The 18,237-nt window shown below is 36.5% G+C and overlaps 2 protein-coding genes across 2 annotated transcripts; one reads left to right on the top strand and one right to left on the bottom strand.

The window, feature by feature from the left end:
- Window positions 1–8,534: 8,534 nt before the first annotated feature.
- LOC106543781 (olfactory receptor 8U3-like) lies at window positions 8,535–9,488 on the bottom strand. Its single transcript, XM_014059862.2, has one exon. It carries the CDS (start codon window positions 9,477–9,479, stop codon window positions 8,535–8,537), a length of 945 nt encoding a protein of 314 aa, XP_013915337.1. The 5' UTR covers window positions 9,480–9,488.
- Window positions 9,489–14,662: 5,174 nt separating this feature from the next.
- On the top strand, window positions 14,663–15,592 carry LOC106556380 (olfactory receptor 5AP2-like). Its single transcript, XM_014075376.2, has one exon. It carries the CDS (start codon window positions 14,663–14,665, stop codon window positions 15,590–15,592), a length of 930 nt encoding a protein of 309 aa, XP_013930851.2.
- The last annotated feature ends 2,645 nt before the right edge of the window (window positions 15,593–18,237 follow it).

Genomic DNA, 18,237 nt, shown 5'->3' with positions numbered 1-18,237 from the left:
TAAACCACGCCCTGGCCCCTAGCTGTTTCAGCTCCGTATTGACCGACTTAGTTGCTATGGCTATTCTTTGTCTGACCTTGTTATCATGTCTCTCCCAGTCATGAATATTCTAACAATTTTGTGTTCCTTTTCAGAGAAGATGAGCTCATGGAAGGGCTTTTGTAAACAAGCAGGCTATACCTGGCCTAAGGCATTGACTGCTTTTAGCTAATGTGTGGTCTAAGGTTACCTATGCTCATGTAAATAGTCACTATTAATACAATACTTAGTCTGGCTTTGAGTTTACCAGCAAAACATTATAAACAGCCACATTGGGAGGGGGGATTATAAATAATAGTGTATTGGTTTTTTTTTTAATCAAGTGTCTATTCCCTTTTAAAAGGAAAATGGTTAGGATTAATTAAAATATTCAAATAACTAGTATCAACACTACTGAAAGAGGCTTATTGGTAGCAGTTGGGAATGAGAAAAGGCCTTTCATGCTGGGGGCCTTCCTACTGACAGCTGGTAGCCACCCATGAAGCAAAATCCTGGATTATGGCTTGATAAAGTAGGGCTCTTCTACTATTCTTAAAATAATTCAGAGCATGATCAATATCAGTCTGTTTATTCACTCCCAATGACGTGGATTGCCTGTTGCTATTGTATTGGTTTGCTTGCTTCTCAAAGTGGTGCATATATTTAGAGATATTTCCTTTCTCTAAGTTGGTCTGATGCAATATTCTCTACTATTCAAAAAATCTCTTGAGGAGAAAATGGTAGGATATTCTTTATGCCAACTTTCTTCTATAAGCGTTCACCCACCCCATTATTCCTGTACTTCATTTCTGCACCATTAGTTCCAACTGTCAGGAACTGTCAGGCAAATACATTATGTGAAGAGGTTGATTTAGATGTTCCTGGGAAGAAGAGAAAACGGTATCCTCTCTAACATCCGGTTCCACTCAGCAACTCAGCAACTGGGTACATATGGCCATAATGCATTTATAACCCCTGCAGTATCCCCATGGTCACATGATTTACATTCAGATGCTTGACAATTGGTTCATATTTATGATGATTGCAACGTCCTGGGTCATGTGGTCATCTTTTGTGATCTTCTGATAAGCAAAATCTGGGGAAGCCAATTCATTTAACAACCATGTTACTAATTTAACAACTGAAGTGATTCACTTAATAGATGTGGCAAGAAAAGTCATAAAATGGGCAGAACCCACATAACAAATTTCTTACTTAACAACATAAATTCTGGGTTCATTTGTGGTAAGTCGAGGACTTACCTATACTGTAATAAATTGTAAATTTTGTTTCTTAAGATACTCATCAATTCCAGTAATCCCATCCAGTCCCTTGTCTGCTCCTATCTAGTTTTCCATGAATCCTTATAAGAAGTTAAGATAGATTTGTCAACAAAAGATTTGTTTCCTGATCTTATTGAACTCCCCCAAAGATGTACAGCAATGGTTGTGTTTCAATTTTTGTATGCTGGAGATCAATAGATGTGAAGGGACTATGATTCATATGTTGTGGTCTCTTTTGTGTTGGCTTAATAAGGTAGCAAATTGGATAGGAAAATGACATAAAAATCAAACCTGTGAATGTCTTATTAAATTAGATTTTGAAAAATTGGAATTAGTGAAAAAATGAAGAACTTTGGACATATAGGCATAAGCAGCAACTAAGAAAATTGTTTTACTCCAGTAGAAAGTTCACACTGTACCTGACCTAAAATCCTGGATGGAAACACGTCTACAAATTTTACATATTTTATAACAACATTAATACTCAATTTGGTATTATAGTTATTATTAAAGAATTTTATAATATATAATAATTTAATAATTATTTCAAAATAATTCCTTTATTGTTTCTTTGCTATTTTCAAGTATATTTTGTTTTGCCTTTTACCTTAACATTCATTACTAAATTTGATTATTGCTTTTTTCTCATTATATACTAACAAGCAATTTTATAAAAGAGTCCAAAAGAAACTAATGACATTTAATTATATAATTTAAAAAGGAACTGTGGATGTCTGTTGGGCAAGCCAATGTATCTGGATGATAATGATTTACTTTTGTATAAAGATATACATTTAGACTAATGAATGCAGTTGTCATTAGTGCAAAGTTTACAGCATTCATCCAAGCTCTTTAAACACATTTTATATAATTTCTTTTCTAAGTGTGGAGAATACACTTAGGACTATTTTGCCACAGGAAAAAGATAAAGTTCACAGGGAATAATTAAGAAGTATGCCACAGAGTTTTCTATGTTGCAATTAAAAATAATAAGACTGCATAAACAAAAAATAATAATCAAACCTTATTTTCTATCAGTGATATCGTCTGTAGAAAATTATATGTTCATCTGTTTGCCATCTCTGGAGTAAACATGTGTTTTTAAGCTGTCATCTTAATGAAGTCCTAAAGGGCTGCCGCAAACAATTGAACAAGTTGCTAGTTAGAAACAGCAACTTGCCTGAACATCATCCTTTCTTATTAGCAAAGAAAGACCATAACTATAACTATCCTGGCTACAGAAAAATATTCCACATTCCTTCATAACATTCTTAACTAGCACCATCTAATTTGCCAGCTCTGTAATCTTATTTAGAGATGAAACCTCCACAGATGATTAATATTCTGGTCAAAGATATATGTAATAATCACTGATTCAGTTTCCTTTTTTGAAAAGTTTTATTGTTTTAATTAAACAAAAACACAAAAAAAATCATCCTTCATTACATCTTATAGAAAGTGTGTCGATTGGTTACAAATACATTTCATGTGTTTCTTCCACAATCATTACATATACTTCATTCAAATTGAATAGTACATTTTAAATCAATTTTTTTATGTATTTTACTATCACTGTACCACAATTCTCATTTAATTACCATTATTTAAATGTGTTTTTATCTGAAATCATTGGTATTTAAAAACACAACCACCTATTGGCATTCATTTGCAATTTCAATAAACCTCTAATAATATTACACCTTTTTAACCTATTCTGAAACAAAATCCTTTCCCCCCCAACTCACAATTTAAAGCTTATATCCAATTTGCTTTTACTCATACAACACACACACACACACACACACACAAACACACACAAAAACACATAATTAAACATCCATCCATCAACATTTCCTTGTTATTATTGTAATTAACTGAACATTATTTACTATTTATATAACCTCTCCTCTCGTCAGGCCCAAAAGAAATGATACCTTTATAGCAATCTATAAGATTGCTATAGATAGACAAGAATTTATTAATAAAATTTATAGGTCTTTTCCCTATGTCCCAATTTACAATTTATATCCAAGTTATTTTTACTAATTAAGGTTATCATTTCATTATTATTATCGTAGTTAATTATATGTTAATGAATGAACCTTTAATAACACTCTAAAACAATCTACAAAATGCTAACATTCCTACTTCTTAATCACCAAAAATATCCATTAACATTTCCTTGTTATTATTGTGGTTAACACAAAATTATTTCTATTTATATCACATCTCCTCTCTTCAGACCCAAAGGCATTATACCTTTATAACAAGATCTAAACAAAGATTTATTAATAAAATTTATAGGTCTTTTCGCCAAGTCCCAATTTACAATTTATAACCAAGTTACTTATACTAATTGGGGTTGTCATTTCATTATTGTTGCATAGTTAATTATATGTTAATGAATAAACATTCAATGATAATCTAAAACAATCTACAAAATACTAAAATTCCTACTTATTAATCACCAAAAATTAACTTTTTATCATCAACTTTCATTATCAACCTGTATCTTTCCAATGGCAAAACAGTCTTGTCTCTCGTGCCAGTTGTTGTATCAATTCTCTTTTCAGCTCCTTTATAAAGTTTTTATGAACTTATCTCCACACTTTATTGCTTAAAAGATATCTCAAATAGTCTTGTTGCCCTTGAATTGTTATTAGCATTAGCTTGTCTTTGGTTGTCAAACTTATTTCTGAAAAGGTTTCTCTTCTTAACTCCATCATTATCATCCTTTTTTTCCCTCCTGTATCTTGAAATCTGGGATAAAGCTCCAAATTGTCAAATTCACTTTTCCATCTTCCCTTCTTTCCACTTTCACCCATATTTGCTCCATAAAAAGGTTCATCTATTGTCTTGTCCTTATCTTCTGTATTTTCATTCTCTTCTTTAATTTTTGGGGCTCCAACCCCATCATCTTTTGCTGTGAGAAACAATAGTCTATCCAACTTCTTCTCAAATCTCCCAAATCATTCCAAAATATTTTGAATTCCAGCCAGGATGTTTCAAAATTTTAAGGTTTCCTCATCTGGATATTGATCCATTTTTCAAAACAAATGGAGGAGAAAAAAAGAAAAAAGGAATCTGATAGCCACTGCCACTCTAGCCTTCCAAGCCTCTTGTGTGTGTGTGTGTGTGTGTGTGTGTGTGTGTGTGTATAAAGTTAACTTAAGCACAAGTTCTTTTATACTCTTCAAAGAAGAAGGGTTCTATCTTTTTCTTTCCTTTCCTTCTCTTGCCAAAATATTTTCCAAGAGCACATGCAAAAAACAATTCATGCCCTTGACTCTTTATCAGATTTTTTAAACAAGTTGCAAACCCTTCAGTTACAAAGTCAGTAAGATCAAATAGGAATGAACAAAGGATGCATTGTTTCAAAGAGAGAACTCCAGACTTTGGCTTCCGAATGGCAGATTCAACTTTTTCATACTTTTCTCAATCTTATAGAAAACAAAAATCTTTTGTTGTCTTTGGTGGAATTTAATAACAAATAGTAGGAAGAATTTGTTAAAATAAAAAAGAGAGTTTTAATTTAAGCCAAAAAATAAGGTGATAAAAAATAGAGGGGAAAAAAATCAATCCATTCACTTCAAGTGGAGAAACAAGAAACGTTACGGTCACTTCAATCCACAAAATATCATTACAAGAAAAAACAAAAACTTTCCAAGGGAGTCCAATAGGAATTAAATTCATCACTTTATTCTTTTACTTAAAGGACTAATTTATTTTTAAAAAAATATTTGGGGGCAATCTTTCTCAGAATAAAAAAAAACCTCATCCGATGGACTCACTTTCACTTCTTTCCTTCTGGAGCCATCTCTGACTTCGTCAGCCTGGGGGCTGCCTGTTTGCCACCGGCTTGAAGCACTTCCCTTGAGTCAATCAGGGACTTTGCAATGTCCCTGAGACCAGCAACACTTTGTCTTCCTGTTCACCATTTCTATGGGACGGTTTAGGTCCTGCTGGACCGTCCAGTGGCAAAAGTGTCAATGGCAGTCTCAGACTGTCGAAACTGCACGATGTGTTGTCACGACGTTGGCTTCTCCCTCTGGTTCAGTTTCCTTTTCAATTCATTAATTTACAAACATTTAACTGCAAATTTACAATTTCCACAAAATTTGTTCTTATCTAAGTCCTATAATGAACTGTATATATCAGTTGTCCCAAAGTTACTTAGAGCAAATCAGTGCAGAAGAATGGATATCTAACTCCAATTAATTATTTTTATGCTTGAAAACAGGAAAGGAAATCAGGTTTTGCATGGTTCAAAAGCGCAGTTTTCATAACTTGCTTTTAAAACTGCTAATGCTGATAGAATTATAAAATGACATTGTGAATAGCAATAGCACTTAGACTTACCCTATATACCAATTCATAGTGCTTTTACAGCCCTCTCTAAGCGGTTTACAGAGTCAGCATATTGCCCCCAACAATCTGAGCCCCCCCTCTTCTCTCTACTTTTGTATTCATGAATAGCAAAATGATTTGAGCATTCGCTACCTCAAATCTCAGGAAACATGCTAGCTAAAAATATGCAATACAGTTAAATGACAAAATAAGTACAATAGATACAAACTTGAGGGAGGGGGTGATCACAATTTTCAGAATTCTTCAACTATCAAAAGTTGATTTTTTTTCCTTAAGGGTCCCACCTACAAAAAAGCATAATACCTGCTGTTTTAGAACTACTATTAAAATGCTGTCTCCTGATATATAACTGAATTAATTTAGCCCATTTTTAACATGCTGATTCCAGTAATTTCTTTTCTAATAAAATTAATCTGGATAGCACCCAGCTTACTGGTGTAAAACAAAAAGTTTGCACATGAACTTTTTAAATACTAAAACTAGATATGCAAATCATTATAATTGCAATTCTGCATACATGAAGAAGCCCAACTGAAAGAAACCCTTACTTCCAGATAAGGGAGTTTGCATGTATAGCTGAATACTTTGTGGTTGAAGATAATCATGAAGTTTGAAGCAAAGGAATGAAACAAAACACCGTGTTTACACTTTGTAGAAACAATCTTTTTATATTGTTGAAATATGGGAGGGATAAGTACATGGAAAGTGCTTTGCCATCAATGTGAAACTGCAGGAGAGAAATAATCAGCCTTGGTTTATTATTATTATTATTTCTTCCCAATTCACCATGTTCAGGGATCTCTGGTTTTTTTTTCCTCATTTCCGTTTTGAATCTTTTCCATTATTGACATTCTATGTTGTAATTTTATCCTTTGTTGTTGCTTACAAAGGTTTAGCTTAGAGGAAAAGAATGCAGGATTCCAGAAGTTGAATCTCCCAGTTTCTCAACTCACATATTCCCAGAGTTCCTAGATCATTTTTAAAGTGAAGATTCTCTTGTCCTTACTCTTGTTAAGATTGTGTTGATGCAACAAATTCCCTTTTTGCACTCTCCAATGAATTGTTTTTTTTTCTCCAGAAGCCTGGTATTCACTTACATTTCCTGCTCTTTTCTCATCACTCCCAACATGCTATGTAACTTCCATACAGAGTGACCAGCAGTTTAAGAAAAGTTACAATAAGGCTTTATCCCCACACATCAAGGCCCTCAAGTGGCTGGAGAAAATTATTCTGTATTTCTTATTATATTTTTGAATGAAACTCTCTCTCTCTGTGTGTGTGTGTACATACATACACACACACATATACATACATATATACTTTATTGAAAATAAAATAAAATGGGCAGTGAATACCCAAGAAAATATAGTATAACAACAGTACTTATTTCTGTTTATTGTATTTTAGAGTGGGTTTGGATAACTTTTAACTAAATTTTCTATTGTTTCAGAACCTAGCTCTGATTGAATGGTATGCAGGAACTGGTGCAGATGAGAGTCAGCTGAGATCCTGTCTTTTATATTTAACTTACACCTATGATAATAAGTTTACAATACGAGGATAGAGTCCAAAAGGTGCTTTTTTTCAAGAGGAAACTAGACTTTCTGGTTTTTCTTTGAAGTTGTTTCATTTCTCATCAAGAAGCTTCTTCAGCTCTGACAGGATGAAGGGGAATGGAAGGATTTATGCTTCTTGCAGACAGCTGGCCATTTGCATTCTTTTAGAGAGTCATTGAGACCACGAAGAGGTTTATCTTTGTCGCCAGGGTGACCTGAGTGGTGCAAATGGGTGTGGAGCCTTCTTGGAACTGTTGAAAGGACTATGTTGTGGTCTGGAGAGAGATGATGCTGTATCCTTCCGCTTCTGTTGAGAGATGACTGTTCAGTTTTAACATAGATGGCCTTCTTGACCTCCTTTCAAACCACTGGTCCTCTCTGTCCAAAATGTGGAGTTTGCTGTCTTCAAAAGAGTGGCATTTGGTTTTTAAATGCAGGTGGACTGCTGAATCTTGTCCTGATGAGTTTGCTCTCCTGTGTTGTGCTATACATTTATGAAATGGTTGTTTTGTATAAACATTTATAATTGAATTCTTGCCTTTGCAAAGTTATTTTTTTCATCAGTTTTCATCAACCTTCTACAAGAAAACCACATCACCACCTTATTATATTAAATTATGCTAATTTAAAGGTCAGATTGTGTGCTGTTGTTAGTGACCTGGAAACTAACTGTGTTATTTGTTATTATGGTAATGAAGAATACAGATAAATATATGTGCTCGGGTTGAGGCCTGGAATGACCTGGCTGGAACTAACTAACTTAATATCCTAACTGAGGACCTACATAGCTAATTGTACAGACATCCAGGGCATCCTGGAAACATTAATCCAAAGCAGTGTGATTATGGACAGATGGCTGTAATGAGAGAATGGAGGCAAAATAGGTAGTGAAGAGGTCTTAAAGCAATAGGTAGTATGAGAAACATATCAAACAGATACAGCAGCTTTTGCCTTTGTAACAAAGTCATATACTGGCAAGTATTATTTTGAAAGTTAAAAACCCAATTGGAAGATATTCATCATCATACATCTTATAGTTAGATATGGGTGTTTGCATAATCCCAGTTGAACGACAGGTATTGACAGAATAGCATTCAAAGAAAAAGGAAGAGGGAATGAAAAGGGTGGATCAACATGAACACATCAGCTAGCATGTGATTCCCTGGTATGTTCTCTTTGAAATCACCTGTCTTCCTAGAATCAGAGTCTGGGCAGTGAGCTAGTCCAAATCAACAACTAAAGTTTATTCCATACTTAGATTGAAATAAACGGTAATAAATTTCATTTGGCATGGAGAGGTAACCATTCTTTAATGACGAACCAGAAGTCTCCCTCTTCTTCTCTTCAGGGCCTCTTTAACCTCCTTGTTTCTCAAGCTGTAGATCATGGGATTCAACATAGGGATTACAAGTGTGTAGAAAACTGAAGCTATTTTATCAGTACCTAGGGAGTGATTCGTGCTTGGCTGCAAATACATGAAGATCAAAGTTCCATAGAAGATGGTGACAGTTGTCAAGTGAGAAGCACAGGTAGAGAAAGCTTTGTGTCGTCCTTGAGCAGAGCTGATTCTTAGGATGGCAGACAGAATAAACACATAAGAGATAAGAACAATAAGAAGGGAGACTATCATATCAAAGCCAGCAAAAGCATAGATCAGTATTTGCTTGGTGCTGGTATCAGAACAGGAGAGGGCTAAGAGCGGGAGATCATCACAATAGAAATGGTTAATCACATTTGAAGAACAGAATGATAGTCGGAATGTAACAATGGTGTGGAACAGGGCAACGGAAAAGCTATATATATAAGGTGCAGCTACTAACCGGATGCAGACTCTCTGGGACATGATGGATAGATAGAGCAGTGGGTTGCAGATGGCAATATAGCGGTCATAGGCCATCACTGCCAGCAGGAAGCACTCTGTGATCATGAAAGTCAAGAAAGAGCCCAGCTGGGCTGCACAAGCATGGAATGAAATGGTTTTCTTAACTGCTAAGAGGTTTGCCAGCATTTTGGGGGCAATAACCGAGGAATAGCAGAGATCAACAAATGCCAAGTGGGTGAGGAAGAAATACATAGGGCTCTGCAGCTGTCTGTCAGTCTGAATCAAAAGGATTATGCCCAGATTTCCCATTAGAGTGATGCTGTAATTCAAGAGGAAGATAGCAAAGAGGGGCACCTGCAGCTCAGGGCGGTTGGTGATTCCAAATAAAACAAATTCCTTCACTGTACTCACAGTCAAATTGATATCTGCCATTTATTCCATCACCTCAATTAAGTTCTGCTAAGGAAATGGGTGAACAAGGAATATACTTTCTTCTTTAATGTTCAGTCATGCTCTCTCATACTCAAGAGATGATAAATTCTTTCGGGTCTATTTTTATTTAAAATTGAACCATTTCCTTGTTTATTCTACTGATACATACATCCTGATTTAGCTGTACCATCTGAAATGATTTTAGAGCAATGCCATGAAAATTTGTTCCCATTATAAAAGTGCATCATATTTCATAACACACGTGAATGCCACAGCAACACTAAGAAGATAGCTTATGTGCAGTAAAACATCTCAGCCCTGTTTGAATACTGGAAAAAAGTTAGGCTCCATCTATCAATCCACGATACACATTGACATTTTATCTTAGAAAGCAAGTGAACATCAACACATATACACGCACCGTAAGATGGACCAGGAAAGCTGAACCACACTTATATCACATGTACTGAAAAGTCCAGAATTGGTCAAGACTCAAATAGCTGCCTGATAAAGTTTCACATATACATTGTAGAATCTCGATTGCTTCGCTTGGGTTGCTTGTTTCTGTACAGAAAAAAAGGGCACATTTTTAGAAAAATTATAAGCTGCATGCAAGAGTTCTCATAGTACTGGTTTTTATTTCATCCTATGGCTTTTCAGAAGCTCTTCCAAGAAAGCTAACACCACACAAACAATTGACACCTATGAGATTTTCACCTTTGATTTGCACCTCATCCACTTAACAATCTTGTAGAAAATTGGTTTGTCAGCAGAATTTGATATAGAATTTAGCCATATGTAGTTGAGGCTGCGCAAGGTATTTCTTGTTGATATTATAAACTGTCCTGGCTTACATTTTGAAAATGAGATAATACATTGGAATGTAATTACTTTTGGATGTTGACTCTGTGTCATACTTTACTGAAATTTTGATGGAGCAAAAGAGACTTAGGAAAATGTATTTCATGAGAAAGAACATTGAGGAATGTATATTTTGAGGAAAAAATAAATGTTCAGAAATGCATATTAAAAAAATCAGTACTATTCATTTTTTAAAAAAATAATAATACATAGTGAACATTTTCTTGATTTGTTTTAAAACCCTGAAAATTTTTTGTTTTCCAGAGTGCAAGACTTGGAGAATTTGTGAGCTGTTCCAGTTTGAGAGTGATGTCTAAAAACAAACAAACCAATGAATTACTAGGTTATTCCCAGACAAATGCACATGATTTACTCTGAGATTCTCCCTATCTAAATGTGGTTGGCAAAGGGCTAAGAGGCACTTTTTAACTTGGTATTTTTCCCTGCTTACCTCTGTTTGCACTTTCTCTTCTGTCTGTTATTTGCAGATGCTTGCCCTCATCAGGTATCTGCCTCGGTCTGAGTGCCTTTGGCCTTCTAATAATGTGCTTCCAGAGGTTTCTGGAGATCTTCTGCTCCTCAGAGATTTTCCTTGTGAGACTTGACTCCTCTGGGAGAGGTGCTGAGTTTGTAAATAACAGATCTGTAATGATGGTGAGATGAAGAAAATATAAATCCATAATGAACATTCTAGATTCTCAAGTGTCAGTGAATTTTTGTAAGTCATTTCTCAACCATTCAAGTGATTATTTACCATATCCTTCTGGGTTGGTGGTACAAGTATTGGAACATTCATGTCCCATGCAAAGTGGAGACTAAGACAAACAGAAAGCAAGGTGATTGAGGTTCATGAACCATCATTTGTCAGCTGTGACCAGGGGGGCATTTGCCCAGGTTCGCCTGGTGCGCCAGTTGCGGCCCTACCTGAATCGGGAGGCCCTCACAACAGTCACTCGAGCCCTTGTGATCTCTAGGCTGGAATACTGTAATGTGCTCTACATGGGGCTGCCCTTGAAGAGCATCCGGCAACTGCAGCTAGTCCAGAATGCGGCCGCGCGAGTGATTGTGGGCGCACCGCGGTTCGCCCACATAACACCTATCCTCCGCGAGCTGCGCTGGCTACCTGTTGATCTCCGGGTGCGCTTCAGGGTGCTACTTACCATCCATAAAGCCCTCCATGGTAGTGGATCTGAATACTTGAGAGACCGCCTTCTGCCGATTACCTCCCTCCGTCCCATCAGATCGCACAGATTGGGCCTCCTCCGAATTCCATCCGCCAGTCAGTGCCGACTGGCGACCACGCAGAGGAGAGCCTTCTCAGTAGCAGCTCCGACCCTTTGGAACGATCTCCCCGTGGAGATTCGTACCCTCACCACCGTCCAGACCTTCCGCACAGCCCTTAAGACCTGGCTATCCTGTCAGGCCTGGGGATAAGATTTTAATCCGCCCCGCCCGAATGCTGAATGAATGTTGTGTTTTACTGTTTTGTTTTATTTTATTCACATTTATGTTTTGTCTTGCACTCCCTCCTACGAGTTGTAAGCCGCCCTGAGTCCCCTCAGGGAAAAGGGCGGCCTATAAATGCCAAATAAAACTCTAAAAAAACTCTTAAAAAAAACTATAAATGTTCTGTTATACTACAAACCTTTCAACAAATGCCAAGGAAGAGAGAGAGGTAGGCTATGAAATAGGAAACAGCAAAGTCTTGAAACAATAAAAGAGAGAGTTTTTGCCATGCAAATTATTCCAGTGGTACAAGGCTGCTTACTCAGAGAATGTTTCTCAACCTCAGTTACTTTAAGATCTGTGGACTTCAAGTCTTAGAATTCCCCAAGCTGACAGGTCTAAAATATTGAAAGGTAATTGCTATTTTACTATTGAAATGATGAATGTTTTCTTCCTCTATTAATAAAAAGGCCATAGTTCTGTCAGCAGGTTTTCAGCCAAAACTCCCAGTGGCAACCAAGACCAGGCAAGGTCTTTTAGAAGTAGTACCTAGCCAACTCCCCATCAGAGATTTTACAATGGACAAAGAGGTGGCATCCTGGGTGGGAGATTGTGGCATAGTGCAAGTGCACATTGGGGCTGTACAACACAGAAGCATCAAATGATGCCATCGGTTGGGGAGAAGTTGTCCTGGAGTACTAGGCAGTACTATGTGACTTCTTCAATAGTGAACTTAAATGTCATATCTTGATAAGATGACATCTTTTATTTTTAAAATGAAGTTGATAACCAAAACTACATTACTTCATGCCCTTTAGATGCTTCAAAAGAGTTCAGTAGGGATTGATTGCAATTGCCTTGCTGGGGGAAATGTAATTTCAGACTTGAAACATTAACTCATGTCCAGATTTGTCTTATTATGGTCCATTTTGGACTAAACTCACAGAATAACTCTAGACTGCACATAAAAAATCCATAGGTTCTTCTCATTTAAATCTTGTTTATGTCAAACAAGGCATCAAGAACTGCAGAGTTTTTGAGAATGTAGACAAACTAAAATTTAACATAGAACACCAGAAAAAAAAACCCCACTGTTGGATTCGTAGCATTAATTTGTTGATTTCTGTTGTCATTTGACAATACATTTCTTTATTTTTGACAAAAGGACACAAAAGATGATTTTTAAGCAGTATGAACAATATTTCAAAGTTGTCCTACTTTATAACATATAGATCATTGGGACAGAAATGTCCCTAATTTTGTTCAACTGACAGGATGGTGGCATAAATTTCTCACCGATCCTCTACTTAAATGATTTTCATAATTCTGCTCTGCATCAACAAACAGTAAAAAAAAACAAATGTCACAGGAGAATGGGAACCTTCAGGGATTTTTAAAACCACTTTAAATAAATGGAGCCCTCAGCCACTCAGCAATCTCTGCAATGCTATAAGTATTTCATTTCTAGGTAAGCTGCATATTTTGAGAATAGTGTTCACAGAAAGAGGTCTTGGAAATTTTGGCTAGAAGCTGTAGCTTACAAAAGTCCCACAACATTACTTATGTGGCTCCCTTAAAACAAAGAAAAGGATGCATCAGTGATGAAATTATAGTTATTTATTCTCCCATTAGAAGCAGTAGAAGAAATTCGGGTGGGGGGAGATCTATTCCGTACAAGTATGGGAACAACTAATTTTCTATTCTTTCTGGTAGGGTTTAGGAAGCCTTGTTCCTGTTAAATTGTCAATATATTTGGAAAATGCATCATACACAAAGTTCTGGTGGTCTTTTAAAAATAGAAGGTAAGTACATATTTCCTCGTTCTATTTATTTACAGAGAATAGACCCTGCTCTATCATTGGCCAGGCCCAGAATAAATGAAGATAAAAGGATTTTCCAACTATTAGCTGGTTATTAACCATGCTGTCCATCTCCTGATAAACAGCATGTCTAAATTAATTTGCCAGAGAACCAAGATAATGTTATCAACCAGTAGTAATTGTGTACTTAAATTGATCCCCTGCAAGTCACCTTCCAGATGGCAACAGAATTCCTCATGCTTTCAGAGATAAATGCAATGTGAGGAGACAGAAAACTGATCATCTGCTTGGGGCATAGCTGGGTGTTACACAACAAAAATTATGGCCATCTGTATTTATAGTAAGCAGAAAAATGTAGAGAATGGGACTAAATCATAAATAGAATAGTGAGGAAGACTATATTTTAGCATGTAGTATGTTATCCTGATAATATATAGGAGATCTCAAGCTGGATATTATGTTCTAAGTTAGTGTTATTAGAAGGAGTAGTAAGTCTCCTTAATTTGAAAGGAGGGCATAGCCCTAGGGATTGAGTGAAACTCTTCTCTTATACATTATTCCAGAAGTGAAATTCATTTTTTTTTACTACCGGTTCTGTGGGCAGGGGAAGGATAGTGCAAAATCTCCATTCCCACCCCACTTTGGAGCCAGGCAGAGATGGTATTTGCCGGTTCTCCAAACTACTCAAAATTTCTGCTACTGGCTCTCCAGAACCTGTCAGAACCTACTGAATTTCATCCCTGCATTTTTCTCCATCTTAACATATCTTTACACCACCACAAGTTGAAGGAATGGCATGGAACTCATGGCTGGAGTATATATATAAACTAGGGGGAAAATAGTTGCATTAAGTTACATTGAAATTTGAAAGAAAATAAATAATATATTTATAGATTTCAAAATAATATAGTCTCATCTATATAACATATACACTCTATGTGATAGGAAGAAATTGTATGGGTCTCGTGCTTTAGTTACTTTACAAAGTAAGTAGTTAATTCCAATCTTTGTCTAATTGCATTTTTTCCCTCCCAACAATTAATATACAAAGAAGAAATGTCTATGTGGAATCACACACAGGTCTCCAAGTTCATTCTCCTGGGCATCACAGATAAAAAAGAACTGCAACTGTCCCTCTTTGTGTTGTTCCTATTGGTGTACATTATCACCCTAGTAGGTAATCTAGGAATGATTGTGCTAATCAAGACAGATTCTTCACTCCACATTCCCATGTATTTTTTTCTCAGTAATTTGGCATTTGTAGATATCAATTTTTCTTCCAGCATTACGCCCAATATGTTGGTGTCTCTTTTAACAAAAAGGAAAAGCATTGGATTTGCTGCATGCGCCATTCAAATGTTTGTGTTTGTTATATGTGGAAGCACTGAATGTCTTCTTCTGGCTGTGATGGCCTTTGATCGGTATGTGGCTATTTGTCATCCTCTGCGTTATTCAGCAATCATGACAGGAAAAATCTGTGTCTGGCTGGCAGGTATTTCATATTTCCTTGGCATTTTTTATGCAGTTTTACACACCACACTCAGTTTTTCTTTAACCTTTTGTGGATCAAACATGATCAATCATTACTATTGTGATATCCTCCCACTCATAAAGCTTTCTTGCTCTGATACTCACATCAATGAGACAGTACTATTTGCACAAGTGAGTATAAACGGTGTAAGCACCACAGTAACCATCTTGTTCTCATATGCCTCTATCTTAATCACAATTTTAAATATCCGTTCTACACAGAGCAGACGCAAGGCCTTTTCTACCTGTTCTTCTCACCTGATTGTTGTTAGCTTATTCTATGGGACAATCTTCTTTATGTATTTACGGCCCAGCTCCTCATATTCCTTGGAAAAAGACAAAGTGGCATCTTTGTTCTACACAGTGATAATTCCCATGTTGAATCCTCTCATCTACAGCCTGAGGAACAAAGAAGTGAAGGAGGCATTTTGGAGAATGTTTAGGAAGACAGTGTAATGGTGGAGAACCATTGTCCCTGTATACATATACATATACATATACATGTACATGTACATGTACATGTACATGTACATGTACATGTACATATACATATACATATACATATGTGTGTGTGTGCGTGCGTGCATATATGTATGTACCTTATGTCTGTATGTATGTATTCATATATAGTACTTCCATGGATATTTAGTACCACCAAAAACCATTTTTTTTTGCTCAAGAATATTATGGTTGTATTTGTTTATGATTGTTTTGGGGGACCGGGGGAGTTATGACATTCTATTTCAGAAATGTAATACAGGCTCTTTTGTGCACCTGAAAGGCATGTGTGATAACAAAAAATTTGTGAACCATATTTTTCACCATTAAATGTTGTCTACAAAATCTTATTTATTTCTAAAGGTGAGACGTTTATACATCACGTTTCCAGCAAAGCCAGCCTACATTTGTTTTGTTCTAAATTCAACAAAAGTATTAAATATCTTAAATATTAAATAACTATTATTAGGTCCTTCTTAAAGATGAGTGCCTGGATAAAGTTCTGCAGCTGTCTTGGCAATATTTTCAGAAAGTGGCTTGTCCTTGTCTTATTCTTAGGGCCTCAAAATAATTAAATGGCTTCATTCCTAAGACAGGACTAGAATTCATGGTCTCAGTTTCTAGTCTTGTGTCTTTAACCATTATACCAAACTGTCTAGCCATAAAATAGCAGATAATTACAAAATGCTTTTGGGTGTGATTGAAGATAATATCTGTTACTTACAAAGCCCTACATGACATAAGACCTGATCACTTGAGGAACTGCCTATTTCCCATCAATCTTGTAGAATAGGTATGCTCTGGGTACCTTCAATAAAAAAAGATCTGCAACTCAGGATGCCATGTGTGTGTGTGTGTGTGTGTGTGTGTGTGTGTGTGTGTGTGTGTGTGTGTGTCTGTGTCTGTGTGTCTGTGTGTACAGCACCTGCCCACTTGAATAAGTGCTCCAGGTGGGTAGCCTCCTATTGGTGTTTTGGAGGACCTGGCTTTGCACAGGCCTTGGGCTGGACAGTTGAAGCCTCTCTGGGGTAGTGTGGACATGTTTCTTGTGATTGTCCAGCTTTTGCCATCTTTGGTTTCTGGCTTATTGTTGTATTGCTTTGTAGTACTTTGTGAACTGCCCAGAGTTGCTAAAAGTCAAGTAAATAAAATAAATAAAAATGGATCAAATAAAACAGCAAGTGGAAGTATAAAGAACAGCACAGAAACATGGGATTAACACAGAAAATAGCAGACAGCAGAATAAATGGAGGCTCTGCGGAACAAGGGTGACTGCATAACTGTACATTTGATTTTTTTTTCTTGAAGAAGAAAAAAAAGAAGATGCAGTCTCTGCCATTAGAAGAGGAAATTACAGACATGCCCCAGAAAAGGTCCTGATTTTAGGACATTCCAGGTGAATGTGTTTCTGCATTGGCATGGAAAGAAAGCTGGTAAGGTAGTAAGACCAGCTGAGTCTTGAAGTTAGCTTCCAAATGCTTCCTGTTCCTTTTGGTGACAGCTGATGCTACCATGTATTGATTGAAGTACAACACAATTGTCCTCCTTTCTTAGACAATTTGAGGGGCAATTGTAATTGCAATAGTCAAGATGGATTATAACCAAGATCTGGACAATCATGTCAAGTCCAAGAAACCCACTAGTTCATCTTGTACAAATGTATGCCCCTCCAGATCAAACCCTGTAAATCTCGTGACCAAAGAACATTCTCATCCTGTGAATCTGTTCTTTCTGGGGGAAATAGTTCCATCTAAATCAGGCTTAGTCATATCTACATCTCCTAATTCAATGTTCTCCTAACTATACCTCTCTCCTTTCTGGATTTAGTTTTCATTTGCTCTTTCCCAACCACTCCAGTATTGACTTCTGTGTTATCACTTCCCTGAAGTTAATTGATATAGTAATGTAGACATCCCATTCCTACATTCTAAATTTTGCTCCCTAGAAATCTCACATAGATTGGTGTTTCTTTATTCAGGAGCCTTTCCCACTTTTAAAAATTATGGAGGGCACCAATGAACTTTTATTTCTTTGAGTTATATTTGTTGACATTCATGCATTTGTAGAATATTTATTTAATTAATCACATAACAAACCCTGACCCTAAATCCATTAGATATTAACATACATAAAGTATGTTTCTTGAAAAACCCTATTTTTAAACAATTAAAGCAATGAGAAGAACGCGTTTTCTAAAATTTATTTTGAATCCCACTTTTATTATTGTTTCAAAAAAACTCAAAACAATGAACATATCCAACACACCCTCTTCCATCTGTTTTCCCAACAACAACCACCCTATGACGTGGATGGAATTGAGAAAGACTGGCCCAATGTCACTCAGCCACTTTCATGCCTAGGCAGGATTTGAACTTACCGTCTCTTGCTTTCTAGCAATAGCAATAGCAATAGCAGTAGACTTATATACCGCTTCATAGGGCTTTCAGCCCTCTCTAAGCGGTTTACAGAGTCAGCATATTGCCCCCAACAACAATCCGGGTCCTCATTTTACCCACCTCGGAAGGATGGAAGGCTGAGTCAACCCTGAGCCAGTGAGATTTGAACCACTGAACTGCTGATCTAGCAGTCAGCTGAAGTAGCCT

The sequence above is a fragment of the Thamnophis sirtalis genome, unplaced genomic scaffold (genome assembly GCF_051295495.1).
Source record: "Thamnophis sirtalis isolate CommonGarterSnake01/CBP01778 unplaced genomic scaffold, rThaSir2_p1.2 scaffold_1, whole genome shotgun sequence".
NCBI lineage: Eukaryota > Metazoa > Chordata > Lepidosauria > Squamata > Natricidae > Thamnophis > Thamnophis sirtalis.
This window is presented reverse-complemented; position numbering and strand designations above follow the sequence as displayed.

Excerpts from the sequence above, each read along its gene's own strand:
- LOC106556380 (XM_014075376.2), top strand. The coding sequence starts at position 14,663 with ATGTCTATGTGGAATCACACACAGGTCTCCAAGTTCATTCTCCTGGGC.
- LOC106543781 (XM_014059862.2), bottom strand. The coding sequence starts at position 9,479 with ATGGCAGATATCAATTTGACTGTGAGTACAGTGAAGGAATTTGTTTTA.